Here is a 17,076-nt window from a genome sequence, read left to right as displayed (position 1 = left end):
AGGCGCACCATTCCTTGGAAAACTCAGTGTGGGTTAGCCATAGTGAGAAGATTTTATTTGGACTGCAGTTTCTATGCTATTTTAAATGTTTGGTCAGGGTTTACTTGTAAATGAAACGTATCGTCATGCCAGGTTGCCCTGACAAACCTTTCATGTACTGTAAGACTTTAAACATTCAAAAATTGTGTCTAGTAGGCATTATTTATGAATTCGCATATGTCGATTTAAATTACTTTTCTCTGAAAATGATCTAGCACAAATGTCACAAGAATATGGTTTCTCTCCAGTGTGAATTCTCATATGATTTTTCCTGAATGATTTCCGTATGAATGAAATTCCACATATTTCACAGTCGTATGGCTTCTCTCCAGTGTGTAGTCTCACATGTGTTTTTAACGGTGACTTCTGTGTAAAAGAAGTCCCACAAACTTCACAAGAATATGGCTTCTCTCCAGTGTGTAGTCTCATATGCCTTTCCAAGTGTGCATTCTGCGTAAAGGAGGTCCCGCACACTTCACAAGAATATGGTGTTTCCCCAGTATGAGTTCGCATATGTTGGTTGAGATTGCCTTTTACTGAAAATGTTTTGCCACATACTTCACAAAAATATGGCTTCTCTCCAGTGTGTGTTCGAATATGTCGACTTAAATTTCCCTGCTGTGAATAAGCTCTTCCACAGATTCCACAAGAAAATTTTTTCTCAATCTGCGTTTCAATGTGATTCTCTAAATCAGACATTTTAGCAAAATATATTTTTACTATGAAAAATTAGGCGTCTATCGCAAAAAGAGATTTCATGACAAAATGCTTAATCAACTTTGTTAAAAACACATTTATCACTCTAATATATATATATATATGAATTATAAGTATATATATATGAATTATAAGTATATATCTATATATATATATGAATTATAAGTATATATATATATATGAATTATAAGTATATATCTATATATATATATATATATATGAATTATAAGTATCTCTCTCTCTCTATATATATATATATGAATTATAAGTATATATATATATATATATATATATATATATATATATATATATATATATATATATATGAATGAATTACAATTATATATATATATATGCTTGTAAATCAAGCATCTACCAGAAAAAATTATTTAATTGCCAAATGCCAAAATGAATTTGTTAAAAATCATCATTTACACATCATACAAGTGTATGACTTTTCAACAAACTCTTTTCAGTGCATTTTGATTTAATATAAAAAAAATCTAAATAACGATAATAGTGGGTTGTTGTAATATGAATTTTTTCACAATCACAGATATAAATAAATGATTCTTGGTCAATGTTTTCAAACAACTTTTAAATGCATTCACTTTTTATACACAAAAGTTTTTGATTATTTCCATCTTCTGCTTTTTTCCATGTTCCTGTTGTCACCAATAAGAATTCGCCATACGTTGAAATGGTTTAAGAATGTGTTGTTTTTTTCTGATTGAATTATCTATAAAAACAAGAGAAAATAAACATACATATAAATATACAGCTTCCAATTTTTTTATGCAAAACTTAATTTAAAATACAGATTTTAATTCATGTTCTTTTTATATTTATATTAGCTCCAAATAAAAACTTCATTTTTATTCTTTAATAAATGATATATTTTGTATATTAAATATTTTCCCATGAATGAATTACTGCATTTCATTTGTGAATATATATTAGAGCGGTAGAAGAGTTTATATATATATATATATATATATATATATATATATATATATGAGGGCGGAACTCGAGTCTTGGACTTCCGGTTTGTTGACTGTCATGGCTCTTGTGAGCTGCGACGTTGTTTGGCTGTTGAATTTATTATATACAATCTCTCACATTCTGAAAATCATGTGTGTATATATATATATATATATATATATACACACACACACATGATTTTCAGAATGTGAGAGATTGTATATAATATATATATATATATGTGTGTGTGTGTGTATATGTGTATGCATATACATATGTGTATATATGTGTGAATTACAAAATAATGAAGCGTGTGAAACTGACAGAACTTGGGAACAATTCAAGTCACAAGTATATGATGAAGGAGCTGAAATTCTTGGTTTTAAGAAAACCAAACATACAGCTTAGTTTAAAAAAATGATCTTATGATCACTAATCTTTTGGAAAAGAAGAAAAAGGCTCAAAAGATCTGTCTGTGTTCTGAAATAATTGCAGAAAAAGTGTTACAGAAGTAAAATTAAAAGTGCAACACGAGTCACGTCGATTGAAGAACAAGTGCTGGGCCAAAATGTCAGCAGTTATCCAGACAGATTATGACTGCAAAAATTCAAAAGATATGTATTACAAAATCAGACAAGCTTTTGGGCCACAGTCTCCAACATCGGTACCCGTGAAATCCAAAGATTGTTCTGTCCTTTTCAACAATGTTGAAGGGATCATGGAACGATAGACATAAAATTTTCGAGATCTTTTTGATAATCCATCTAAAGTAAATGATAACGTTATTAATAGTCTCCCTCCAAAGGAGGGCATTGATGAGCTGATGATTGATCCAATCATTGATGAGAACATAAGCACATTAACAGAAATTAATTAGGTAAAAACACCAGGACTTGATGGGATACCTGCTGAATTATTGCTGTTTGGAGGTGATAGTGTTATCAACCAAGTCCATGCACTCATTCTTACTGTTTGGCATGTAATGCTATCCTTCAAGATTGGATTGATGCAATAATGATCACAATTTATAAAGGAAAGGTGTAATAATCTGAATGTGGTGATTATAGAGGCGTTAGTTTGCTGGAAGCAGTGGGAAAGGTTTTAGCCAAGATGTTAAATCGTTTGGTGAAATGGATTTGTCCCTCTATCATCTCAGAGAATCTATATGTGTTTTAGATCTGGCCATGGTAAACTTTTTAAACTTAGACATCTGAATGCAAAGTCAAAAACTTTTCAGAACCTTGTTGCTGAACTTTTATATGCAGATGATGCAGACCGTGTTTCACTTTCAGAGGTACAGATGATTATGGACAAGTTTTCAGAGGTGTGGAAAGCTTTTGGACTTACCATCAAGCTAAAAAAAAGATATGTTATGCATTCTCCTCTTATAGAAATGATATATGTTGAACCAAACATCTTGATTGATCACAAGAAGTTAAATCTCATGGACAATTTTGTATATCTTGATAGTATGTTAAGTAAGGACTCGATGCTACAATAAACCACAGAATAACCAAAGTCAGTTTTGCTTTTGACAAACTGGAGAAACGTGTGTGGTTAGATTGGGAAATCACATCAAAAACAAAGCTAAGTGTTTATGAAGCCTCCATTATCACTACTCTGCTATATGGGTCAAAGATTAGAAAACATATAGAAGGCATCTCAAGTCATTGGAAAGGTTTCATCAAAGTTGTATTTGGAGAATACTTAATATTAACTGGAGGATTCTAACTCCTTACACTGTAGTTCTTGAAAGTTCAAATAGTACTAGGATAGAAATGAAAATCATTCAAAATCAGATGCCTTGGGCTGAACACGTGGTTAGGATGGAGGATATTTTATATATTTTATGGCGAGATAGGGGTAAAAACCACAACATAAACAAAGAAAATAGTTTAAGGATTCTCTGAAAAACAGCTTGAAAATATTTGACATAGATGTACATAACTGGGAAGACAGAGAAAAAGACCGATCACCATGGAGAAAAACCACCAGAGAAAGTTGTAAGATTTTTGAAGAGTGGCATGTGGATCTTGTCTTAAAATATGGTTTTAGAAAGCAAGACGAAAATATAATGTCCGAGAACTGAAGTGCACTGTATGTGGCATATACCTTTTGTCATAAACTGTTTTTTTTAATATATATATATATATATATATATATATATATATAGGTATATGTATAGGCTCTTTCAGTCTTTGAACGACTATGGATACCGACCGCAGAGATCCCTGCTCGTGAAATTTTTGTGGCAGGCACACAATCTCCAACCACACCTCTGCTGAGTTGCCGAGAACCAGTGTCAACACGATTATATATATATATATATATGTGTGTGTGATGTGTATATACATATATGTATATGTGTACATATGTGCATATGTGTTTATGTATATGTTTATATATATATATATATATATATACGTATATATGTTTATGTATATGTTTATATATACATATATATGTATGTGTATAAACAATTATGCCATATATATACATATATATACATATATATATATATATATATATATATATATGCGTGTGATGTGTATATACATATATGTATATGTGTACATACGTGTATATATGTGTTTATGTATATGTTTATATATATATGCGTGTATATGTATATATATACATATATATGTATGAAGCATAAACAATATTGCTATTGTTTTCACATTATTATGCATTCTATATTTCAAGCATTCTTTCACTCTGTCAAAAAAAAATAATACAAAATCAAGATTGATTAAACTACTGAAAAACTAGAATATTCAACTTTCTGTGTTGATTATCTGTATTAATGTGTAAGTTAATTCATACAAAATCTTTCTCCAATCCTACAATGAAGATTTAACTTTTGTGTTTTCCTATTAACGTTAAGAGGAAGATAGCCTTTGATGAGAAAAACAGATTTTGAGCACAGCATCCATTTTTACTTATTTTAACCTGGCCAAGCCCACTCATGTTACAGTGAATTCTTCTGTCTATATCTGGGGGAGGCATGGAACATGTTAGTTAAAAGCTAGTGCATTACATTTCCTGAACAATTGTACAGACTGAATGAAACCATGCATACATGAAAAAGACCTTATTTTTTTACAATAAATAGCATGCATCAATATTTGTTTTGGGAGTACCTTTATGGTATTTACTGATCCTAACCCACTTTTAGTGTCTTTTTGCCGAGAACAAATGAATTCCAGTTATAGCAGCTTCCCGGGTAAAGCATCTGATTTGGGTTTTATTTTTCATATTTTTAATCATAAATGAGAGCAAAAGAGGCATATTTGCACCACCCCCCCTAAAAAAGTGAGAAAAAAATAATCCCCATCTAAAAAAAAAATAAAGCTTTTCCTTGTGTGGTCGGTACTCTCCAACGGTGAGTCTCCCCTTCCACCTCCAAATAAAATCTTGAAAAATCGAAAATAAAACGAGGTTGACTTGTTTTTGAAAACAAGGCGAGAGAGATGTACTTATTTTACTTGTAAATAACAATATTCAAAATGGCGACCAGATAATATATAGAGCGAAATGTCGAAAAATGAACATATTAATATCATAAAAAATACTTGCCCGTGACAATTTTAAATGTGATATTTGTTCAACACATACCCGATTAACTCTAAAAAATAAACTTTTTTATTGTAAGTCTTCATTTGGTCTTCCATAGTACAAATATTAAAAAAGTTACTTGAACAATTTTTGTGATTTTTAGAATATAACATCTTCATGCTGTGACAAGTACACATTCTCCAGAAAGATTTTTATTCATTCTGTTATCTTCTGTAGAAAATGACTACCTACCTGCCACGGTGGCTGGGATGATCGGAGGAAACGGTAGCCTTCTTTAATTCACCTTACACTAAGTTTGTTGACATGCATGAATGACGTGTTCACATGATCTCATCACGTGAACACCTCCCTTTTTTTCTTTTAAAAGCAACCATATACTGCATAGGTTTGTTCAACTCCTTAACACATTTTAGTCTACCAGACCTCAAAGATAGATCTAGGTCGCAACAAGGCAACTTGTTGCAACGTCACTTACTTCTAAAGCTTTATCTTCTGAGAATTCCCCATATTTTGATCACTTCCTAAGTGCAAGTTTAAATAAGCACAAAACATGGCCACAGTAAAAGTACATTAACTGGTTTCAAAATATAAACACTTTTTTCATTTCTAGTTATCATACCAAGTGTTCAACTGAGCTTCAGTCTATGATCCCCCCCTCGCCAAATTTTCACAAGAAACACTCGTCTAGCTGAAAACACTATCAATAATTCCCCCATTCTTTATTTTTACCTAAACCTAAATGTAGATTCCATGAACAAAGCTTCTTTCTTAGAACTGCATGCCTGTGGAATTGTCTTCCGTTTTCCTGCTCTCCGGCTGACTACAATATGGTTGTCTTCAAGTCGAACATAAACAAGTTCTTGATGAGCCGTTCCATATAAGTTAGCAAATTTACCGAATTTCCATTATTAATGATTACTATATTGTCCAATTTCTATGGCACACTCTTTAACCCTTATCCTCGAGTGGTCTCTTGGCCTTGATGACGTGGTGATGCCTGTGTAAAAAAAAACAAAACAATATCTCAAATTGAAAGAAAAACATACTACTTTACTTTAGCTGACATTTTGAATATTCAAAACATAATGGAAGGAAACAAGTTTTATCGTGTTAAACGGGGATATGAGTCACAATCGATTGATGTCTTTTCTTTTTTTTCTTTTTTTTTACATTTTATAAAAGAAATGAAATAAAAATGAGGGCTTGTTTTATAACAGACCGAGGTACGAAAAAGGGTCCCCCCCCAAAAAAAAAATATGCATTTATAACAAATAAATGTTACTAAAAGCAAGATAAATTATTCTTCTATCTACCTGGACAAGTTTTTGGCATTTAACTACATTTTAAAGTGTGTTTTAAGTGTTAAATGCCAATTGTGCTGAGCGCTTCAGTTGAAATGCAAATAAAAATGGTGGCATGGTGCCCTGGCCTTCAGAGTCTGGAGAATCGGCCAAAAATCTTGAAAAATATTAATATATCACCAAGATATTAATTCAGTGGATTTCTGTCATTATTTAAATTTTTTCTGAGTTTTTAACCGATTCTTGGAACCCCCAAAAGCAAGAGCACCATGCGGCCATGTTTGTTTTGGTTTCAACCGAAGCGCTCAGCACAACTTACATTGCACACTTAAACACCTGGCAATTCAGCATATTCCTTGAGACAAGATTGGCAAAATACTCTCTAACACTATATTACATAAAAGGAACCAAATTTCTCCTAATCATTGGTATGCTACCATGTAAACAGTTTTAAATAAGAACATACGCAACTTTTTTTTAAATAATAATAAATGCTTTTTATTTATTTTAAACAATGTACAGAACTTTTTTTTTAATTTAAAACAATATAATCACATATTTAATAATTAATTATTAATAATTTAATTATTATACCTACAGGAATTTCTCTGGCATCGAAGAATTGAATTAAACACATTTTCTTTGTCAATAAAATGTACTGGATTCGTCAGTATTATACAGTTTAAACTTAATTTAATTTTGATATTTATTTACTTTTTTTTTCATAATTTGGAAACTGCATAAAAAATCATATTAAAAAACAAACTTTTTTATGTGTATTTTAAACAGAACAATTCATAAAATATTTTGTTTTTAAAAGTACCATTCTTTAATTAAATAAATTACAATTAAATTACCAATTTTCCAATTAATAAATAAATTACCAATTTACCAATTAATAAATTACAATTACATTACCCAATTAATAAATAAATTACAATTGAATTACCAATTAATAAATAAATTACAATAAAGTATGTGCGGAAAGAAAACTTATTCTGAGGGTAAAGGTGATTACCAAGTGATTGTGTAAGGTTCAAGGGGTTGCAAAGGATGCCCTATGCGACCCCCCCCACTGGGGTCGAGTAATAAAGTAAGGTAACATGTAGAGCAACGAGTAACTAAGGTTGTGCCAATCGTTCGCCAGTACTTCATAAACACAACTGGCCACAAGAAAGAAATTATTTTAAGTGTCGGCCTCTCTAGGCGTCTGTAGTGCCATCTTTTAATTTTTAGGCATATGTGATTTGAAGTAATGCCCCCTTCGCGTCCTATTTAAAGCAGCTGAATTCTATATGGGGGGTGTTTTTTTTTGGCATTGGCATTCCGGCACTGGAAGAGGTTAGACACACATTAGTGCTCCCAGGCCTTAGAGGTCACAACAGAGCAACCTGTTGCAACTTTCTCCCTGTTTTGAGCCTCAGCAGAAGGAAATTCACCATATCTTATAACAGGTTGCCATCGGTAATTTCTATACCAGATTGAATTATTTTCTGTGATGGCGTCTTCCTGAGTTGAATGCCTGCCAGCATGTATCTATTTCCTGGAAGGATCCTGAATATAGAGTTTATCAGCATGCAGGTTTGGAGAGAAGTCATCAACTAATCCTTCATGCAGTCACGCTTCAGGAGGCGGTCTTTGGATTGAGTCCACTTGGGCGTCTTATACACCTGAATATACCTGGTGTATTCTGTTACCGACACCCCAAGCTGTTTGGGGGATGAGTAAGGTGCTTCTTCTGTGACTTATTTCAGGGATTCATTGGCTTGTCGTATTTAATTGTCGTCATGACATGAACATATTTAAATACGATTCGGTTGAGTGGTAAACGTATTCAAAAGCCGGATTTTGTGAAAATTTGATGCTATGAAGTTAAACGTGTTTGAAACTCTGACTTTGTGATAATTTGCCGTGCATAATTTTTTATATGCACGTGCAAGTCGTTGTCAATGTGGAATTTAAAATGAAATCCTGTTGTGTTGGAAAAAAAAATTGTCGCTTTTAAACGAAAGTGTTCTTTTATGAAAGTACAATTCAAGTCGAATTTGTTCTGGAAAAAAATCGTTTTTAAAAAAACTTAATGATTTGGTTGAAATTTGGTTTGTATTAAAAAGTGGTCGTTTTAAACGTGAATTTGGAGTGATATTCCATTGTCTTTTAAGGAAAGGACAAAAAAAAGCAGTCACTTATAAACAAAAGTAATTTAATGAAAGTGTGATTTGAGTTGAATGCTTTTGTTTAAAAAAAAATGTCGCTTTTAAAAGAACTTAGAATGCAATTCGGTCAACCTGTATGCAAGAAGTCATCGTTTTTTAATGAGAAATTTAAAATTAAATTCAGTGTGCTTAGTTGGTGAGGGAGGGCTAGCTGTGTCTAGCCGAGTATCATGGACTAGTCAGCAAGATTAGTGGGGGATATCTTGTGTGGGCTAGAAAGCAAGACTAGTGGGGGTTTAAAAGTGAGTAGCTCTTTAAGGCATTTTCCTAGGGGCTTATATTCTGGAAAAAAGAAAAAGGGAATATATTCCAAGATTCCTTTTTCTTTGTTGTCTTGAGATGGGAATGTGTGAGGAACAATTTTAAATGTCGGCCTCTCCGGGCATCTGGAATGCCATCTTTTAATTATTGGGCATACGTGATTCACGTGTGAACGTGATTTCGCATTATGCCCCCCCCTGCTTCCTATGTAAAGCGGCTGAATACTGCATAGGGATGTGTTTTTTTTGGGGGGGGGGCATTAGTATTCCGCCAGTGAGAGAGGTTGGCCGCACATTAGTGCTTCCAGACCATAGAGGGCGCAACAGATTGCCCTGTTGCATCTTTTTCCCTGTTTCGAGCCTCAGCAGAAGGAAATTCGCCATAATAACAAAAGATTCATGCCTCCCATTACTCCTCCAAGTCTATATAAGTCTCGTCCTCTTAAACTCTCAGATTGGAATTCTGCCCCGAGGCCGGCGCCACCACGTAAGCAATCTTCTTTCTTTATCTTTTTTATTTTCTCACAAGTATTAATAATTAATTAATTAATAAATATGTGATTATATTGTTTTTAATTTTAAAAAAAGTTCTTTATATTGTTTAAAATAAATAAAAAGTGTTTATTATTAAAAAAAGAAAAATTTTCTGCTTATATTGCATATGTACTTATTTAAAACTGTTTACATAATAACATACCAGTGATTAGGGAAATTTGATTAGTTTTTTTGTGATATGGGGTTGGAGAGTATTTTGCCAATCTTGTCTTGAGGAATATGCCGGATTACCAAACAAACTTTAAAACACTGTTAAAACACTAAGAACTAATCCGGTTCAGTAAAAGAGTAACCTATCTTTCTTTTGGTAACATTTATTTATCATATATTTGTCTCTTACTCTGTCTATTGAATTTAGGAAAACTTATCCCTGCAAAACTTGTACCCAGAAAATCCGTACCTGGAAAACTGGCCCCTTTTTGCTAGGTAGGAAAACTAGTCCCTTATTGAATAAATATCGATTCAAAACATATTTTATGACTGTTCTTGAAGAAGATATAGTCTTTAAAAGAGAATACACATCCCATAATATTTTCTTAAAATATGTTTACTTGTTTACTGTTGTTTAAAACAAATTAAATTAATTTTTCTAAGTTTTCATTTTCTACCGGGCTTTGAAAGTTTTTGGTGTTTCAACTTATTTTAAAGAGTTTATTTAGTTAAAAAAGTACAAAAAAAACAAGTAATATCCAGTGTTACTTCTGAACAAAAATTGTCCGACATGAGATAATCACGTCTTAGGAGTTTCAATAATTGCTCAAAAATAGAAAATTAAAGAAAATACTGAGGAAGATATAGGTTTAAAACGACCCCCCCCCCAAAAAAAAAAGAAAATAAATTTGTATATTTTTAGGTAATGTCCAAGATCACTGCTCGGAAAAAAATCAAGCTACCAGAAGTGGATACGGTTGATTATACAATGAAACCGAACAGAAGACACAAAGAAAGAAACGATATATTTACCAAAAAAATTAATTTAGTTTTTAACATTTCCTGTGTTATTACGAAACAAACAAAAAAAAAACACTTCTGTATTATCAAATAATCAAACAAATATTTTATTTAGAAAATTTGGTACTTCACGAGGAACAGTGTTTTTATTCAATGATTGCTCCCTCAAAGCACATGTGCAAAAGGTTTTCTTTGGTTTATTTAACCACGAAAACTTTTTGAACATACTATTTGAGACCAAAAAGGGTGGGAGGGAAAAGCATTATTTGAATATATATGAAAAAATAATTTAACAAAAAATAATATTTAGTGGAGAAAGTAATAAAAAAAATAAAATGAAATAATAATAAAATAAAAACAAGCACAAAATACATACACAATTAAAAATAAAGTCGAAGAACGTGAAAGAAAATGCTTTGAGGGAGCAATCATTAAATAAAAACACCGTTTACGCAGGGTCCACGTTTCCCGTGAAGTACCAAACTTTTAACACTTTTGAATGCACGAAACAACAAAAGGCACTTGTACAGTATGAGGATGGTGGCCATCTTTTCTTGGCGCGTTTCACTAAACGCCAGATAGCGCTTCTTCTCGGTCGAAAAACATTTAAATTATTAATTTGTTTTTGACCCTTCAAAGTCGCTTTAATTTTTAAAAAAATGTTTCATTTAAATTCTTGGTGCTAATGCACTTACTGATCTGCGCTATTTTTTAAATCGTATTTCCAAGTTTAATTAAAGTTTTATGATATGTTTTTTTTTTTATTCAATTGCAAGGTTAAAGTACAGAATAGGTACAAAACACCCTCCCCTCCCCATGTTAAGAATGGCTTTTTAAATAATAAAGTTCTTATTTCAGCACGGATCAATAAGTGCATGAGTACCAAATTCTGTATTTGTTCAAAGAAAAAAAAAAGCTATTTTACTTTACAAAAATCCAATGTTATTTTATTTCCAAATTGTTTTATTAAAATTATATTTTCTTATGCAGACTTTTAAATAAATGTTTTTACAATTATATATTGATACATTTTTATACAATAAATGTTTTGGTTTTCAAATATTTTTCTGTTCAGAAAAAAATCTTGTTTGTTACTTATTTGCTGCGTTATTTAACCGGGAAGAAATTGGAGATATCACCACCTAACAATAACCGCCGTCTGCATACTGCACAAATACCCCCGAAATGATTTTTAAAAGATACTCTCCCCTCCCCATATTAAGAATGGCTTTCGAAATCAGGTAAATATGAAAAATTACTTCACCCTCGAAAATTCCTTTAAAATGACCACTATTGTAGGTTTTCGAGGTCGCTGAAAATGAAAATAATGTTTAAAATTACGGTAAACAAGTAGTTTCCAAGATATGAAGAAATGTTAGTTTTCTATAATAATTTAACGTAAAATGGTCACCCACTTTGTGGCCACGATTTTTTTTTTTGGGGGGGCTACCTTTCCACCCTCGGAAAATCCTTTAAAATTACCACTAACGTTTAAAATTCCAATAAACAAATAGTTTCCAAAATATGAAGAAATGCCTTCACTTTATGAGTTTTTGTTTTTGGAGGGGGGGGGACTAACTGCTGGTTTGTTTTTCGTTCAATTATAGAACTTGTATAGTTTTTTAACAAGTGCTTATGCAGTTTACTTAACCGTTTTAACATAAGTAACGTGCCGACATTGACCAAGCAGAAGAACTGTTTAATATTTTACAAAAATTACCTGTTTACATTTGGTGGGAGGCGGTGGAGGTCATTTTAAAGGATTTTCCGAGAGTAGAAAGGAAGCCCCCCCCCCTAAAAAATCCACAAAGCGGGTGATCATTTTACGTTAAGTTACTATAGAAAAGTGATCCCCCACTTTTTTAAACTAACATTTCTTCATATCTTGGAAACGACTCGTTTGCCGTAATTTTAAACATTATTTTCGTTTTCAGCGACCCCGAAAACCTTTAAGAGTGGTAATTTTAAAGGAATTTTCGAGGGTGGAGTAATTCTTTATATTTATCCGAAATAATAACGCTATTATTTCAGCGCAATCGCAGTACCAAAATACATAAGGACCGTGTTTCTTTTTTTGTTTGTTTCGTAAGAATTATTTAAACGAAATTAATTCTTCTAAATAAAATAATTACTTTCTTTGATAATACATGTTTTTTTTTTATTTTATTTTTGTTTCGTAATAACACAAAAAGTGTTAAAACTAAATTATTTTTTTAAATAAATATATGGTTTCGTTTTTCGTCTCTTAACTCCGTGATCAAGTTTATTTTTTTTTAAACTAGAGTCACAAATAATTTTTTTTTCAAAAAAAATTATGGGATTTGTATTCTGTTTTAAAGACAATATTTTCTCAAGAACGGCCATAAAATGTGTTTTCAATCGATATTTATTCAATAGGGGGTCAGTTTTCCGGTAATCATGAAGAAAGAGAGAGCCTGTTTCCTCCGTTTGCCTATAGGTGGCGTTAATGTCTGTCCACCCAGTTACGGAAGCACAAAATGTATATAATGGCACCGTTGAAATAAAAATAAATGTTCTACCTAGCAAAAAGTGAGGAGTTTTCCGGGTACGGGTTTTCCAGGGATGAGTTTTCCGGGTACCCCCTAACAACCCCAAAATTGAATTTAAAAACAAATTAAAAGAAATGATACTCACGTGCCGTACAATTTTGTTTCGTATAACGTATCAACACAAAAATAAGAATATAACGATTATATAAATTGAAACTTAATATTTAAAATCTTACATATAAGGCGATTTCATAACATAAAGTTTGTTTGGGTAGTTTTTAAATACCGTCCTCCGGAAATGAATGATTAATTATCTTCCCTTGCTATTCGCTCTCCTATTTTTTTTTTTATCGTGATTTTTTTTTTAAATTAAAATAAAAGTAATTTTAATTGTTTTTATCCTAATAAAAAAAGAAAAAGAAGGGTTGATTAATGACGAGACGAAGCGAAATCGGTACTTGTACAATTTAATCAAGACATTAAAAAATGCAAATGTCGAAAAAAAAAGAAAAGGTTATATTGTACGTATTCGTTATGGACCGAAGTTCTCCGAAAAAAAATTTCACTTAATTTCATCAAGTAGTTTTTTTTTTTTTTTTTTTACAGTGTTTTTTCACTACAAACAAACAAAACAATTTGTTATGATACCGAGCAAAAGGTTCGATTTTTAGGAAGAAAAGCTTGTATTAAAGATGGGGAGGGAGTATCGCCGCTTTTCATAGAGTTATCTCCCGTGGCGCGTCCAACAAATTCCTTAATGGCTGTGGCTGACTTAACGCGCTCTCCTAAAAAATGTGCTTTTTTGCTGTAAAAAAAAAAAAACCAAAAAACTACTTGATCAAATTAAATGAATTTTTTTTTTTTGTTCGGAAATCTTCAGTCTAGAAGGGATGCGTACAATATAACCTTTTTTCGACATTTTCATTTTTGAATGTCTTGATTAAACTGTACAAGCACCGCGAAATCTGTTAGAATAATAAAAATAATAACGGAATTTAAAAATAAGTATAGAATTAAAAAAAAAAATCTCTCTGAGACTCAAATTACCGAATTTAATTTTGATCTCTTGTAAACCATTTGAGGTTTGTTTTACTATACACTGGGTACGGGCAATTGGTACCGTGTTGAAATAATTACGTTATTTTTTTTTAATGCCATTCTTAACATGGGGAGGGTGTCTTGTACCTATCCTGTACTTTCACCTTACAATTGAATAATAAAAAAAAAAAAACATCATAAAACTTTAATTAAACGGGGAAATACAATTTAAAAAATAGCGCAGATCACTCTCTGCATTAGCACCGGGCAATTTAATGACTGTTTCGGTAAGGGGTATGGTTTTGAACGCCTGCTAGTCATGATAATTTGTTTAATTTTCGATTACTTTTTTATTGTCTTTGAAAGACTATGGTTCAAAGTTATTTTCTCCAAGAAAAAAAGTGTGTGAAATAAAAAATACATGGAATAATTTTATCTCAAATCTGAAAAATCTTACATTTCACGTGAAAATTCATTATAACAAAGATCGTGTTTACATTTTTCTGGCAAGGAAAATATAAGTTTTCTGGAATTATTTCCAAGTTAAGTAATAAATTAAAGTCTTAAGATAATCAATTAATCAATAAATGTACTTAACTTTTGCTAAAAAAAAAGTAAGAATTATCCAAAAATGTCACACTGATACGAACGAGACTTGTCTATCGTATCAAAAAAAAAAAAAAAAAAAAAGACAACTCTGGCGGCAAAACTCAAATATGTATGGAAGGACAAATTAGACATAATTTATTTCAGTGCTAATGCAGAGAGTGATCCGCGCTATTTTTTAAATCGTATTTCCACGTTTAATTAAAGTTTTAGGATATGTTTTTTTTTGTAATTTAATTGTAAGGTACAGAATAGGTACAAAACACCCTCCCCTCCCCATGTTAAGAATGGCTTTTTAAATAATAATGTTATTATTTCAGCACGGATCACTCTCTGCATGAGTACCTTTATTTCTTTATTTAGATTATTCCGGCATACCGAGCAACTTTAAATTTTTTATTTTGGGTTGCAGACTCCCTTCTTTCATTTAAAAATGCATAAAAGTTAATTAAATTCATTAATTGTACTACTGACAATTTATTCATTGAAAAAAAGTTAGCATCATTATTTATTAATATTAATACAGAATTAAAATTTTTTAAGAAAACAATTTATAATTATTTAAAAAATTACACACTAAAAAATACAGACTTACGTTAAAATTTATTAGAATGTACACGTGAAATTTAAAGTTGATAAACGCAAACAGGTGGGTAGTTGAAAAGAGGAGGAGGGTGAGCAAAACAGGCTGGTTTTCTTTTCAAGTCTGTGCATCCGTACTTACCGATATGGGACGTTCGTATAATTTTTACCATTTTTTTAATTAAATTATATTTCTGCGTTCCTGCTTTTCAATTGAATTTTTTTAACTTTATTTTTTAAGATTATATGAACATTATCTTACGCTGATGATTATACGTTCTTGCGTGCAATGTAAATAACAGAATCTTACATGTAAAGATTACGTTAAGAATGTAAGCGTAAAAAAAAAGTAGAAATAATGTTTGCAATTATAATTTTTTGTGTGTGAAAATATTAAATAAACAATGCTTAATTCAATGATAATATTGGTAGTTCAAGAAATTAATTTTTCTTCGAATTATATCGATTTCATTAATACGGACTTTAGGGTTTTTTTGTTTTTTTTCATAATGTTCCTGTAAAAATTCTTTTATGTTTTTTATTGTTACAAATTACGATGGTTTATTTATGTGAAAAAAGCAAAAATAAATTCTTGTGTTTTTTATTTACTACTGAAAACCATAACTTTAGTAAAGGTATTTTTTGTTCACACAAAATAATACATTTCCACTAATATTTGAATAAAAATAATTAGTTCATTATATTCCGCGATCATTATTTGATAAATACTGAAAATTTCATTAAAATTTGGTTAATTTCCTGATTTTTGGTGATTTTTTAAGTAAAGGGGGGGGTCAAAATGTTTATACATTTTGAGCATCGGCATTCATTTTGCCCGTACCTATCTTTTGAAGAATAAGGTCGATAACTCGTCTCCGTTGCTAATATGTCACTGTCATGCAGAAGTGCCTAGTTCAACGTCAAGGTTTGTTGCTATAAGTGTTCATTAGACACTCTTTGTCAATGAGTATCTCATAGAAAAGCAAACGTTCATGATTACAGATGTTCATGCTGAGAGGGAACATGCGTGGTTATTTTCTGGAGGGAAAATAAAATGGTCATTAAAAAATATATGTATGTGTGTGTGTTCATTATATGTGAAAACACCAGTTCAAAATAACTTGTTGAAAAGTGTAATAGAAATCCTCACTTCTTTCAAATGACCTCATATTTGCTCAGTCTGAAAATGACAGCAGAAAATGTAGAAAAGACCAACAACAAAACTAATTTTGTAAGTCGCTCATTGGTGAACGTATGTCATTAATTTGCATGTGTACCCAATTGGTAACTGTTAAAAGAGGGCTAATTCTAAAGCATTGGGGGTTGAGTTGAGTTTTTTGTTGGACAGCTTAGAATGAAAACGTATGGTGGAAGATAATATCTAATACACGAGGATTCATTGCAAGTTGAGGAAAGAAAGAAAAAAAAAGACTTTCATGCGTTGTGACAAAAGGGCGTTTTGACTTTTTTTATGTTGGTTTGTTCTCTTTCCATTTTATAAAACGAATTGATTCGCGTTTGATATAATACTTTCCATGTTGAGAATTTAGGAATATGATGCATGCGAAGTCATGTTAATGGTTTAACATCCTACTCAAGGAATGAGTCGGCTGTTATGTGTGTAGACATGCATATAATATGGACAACAAACACGGATGCTAGGGACAAGATTCATATTGTAGTTTATTCTCCATAATGGCTATCTTACAGACACCCCACACCAAGGTGAGTTATGCCGGCC

The 17,076-nt window shown here is 31.4% G+C and overlaps 1 protein-coding gene across 1 annotated transcript in view; it reads right to left on the bottom strand.

Annotated features, from left to right (window-relative positions):
* LOC145269544 (uncharacterized) overlaps window positions 1–814 on the bottom strand; it is a 90,382-nt gene extending 89,568 nt beyond the window's left edge. Inside the window, exon 1 of the mRNA XM_080125303.1 lies at window positions 207–814. Within this exon, the coding sequence (XP_079981429.1) occupies window positions 207–738 (532 nt within the window). The 5' untranslated portion in view covers window positions 739–814. The remainder of the gene's footprint in view (window positions 1–206) is intronic.
* Between the last annotated feature and the right edge of the window lie 16,262 nt (window positions 815–17,076).

The sequence above is a fragment of the Euprymna scolopes genome, chromosome 45, assembly GCF_053919585.1.
Source record: "Euprymna scolopes isolate OS-2025 chromosome 45, ASM5391958v1, whole genome shotgun sequence".
Lineage (NCBI taxonomy): Eukaryota > Metazoa > Mollusca > Cephalopoda > Sepiida > Sepiolidae > Euprymna > Euprymna scolopes.
This window is presented reverse-complemented; position numbering and strand designations above follow the sequence as displayed.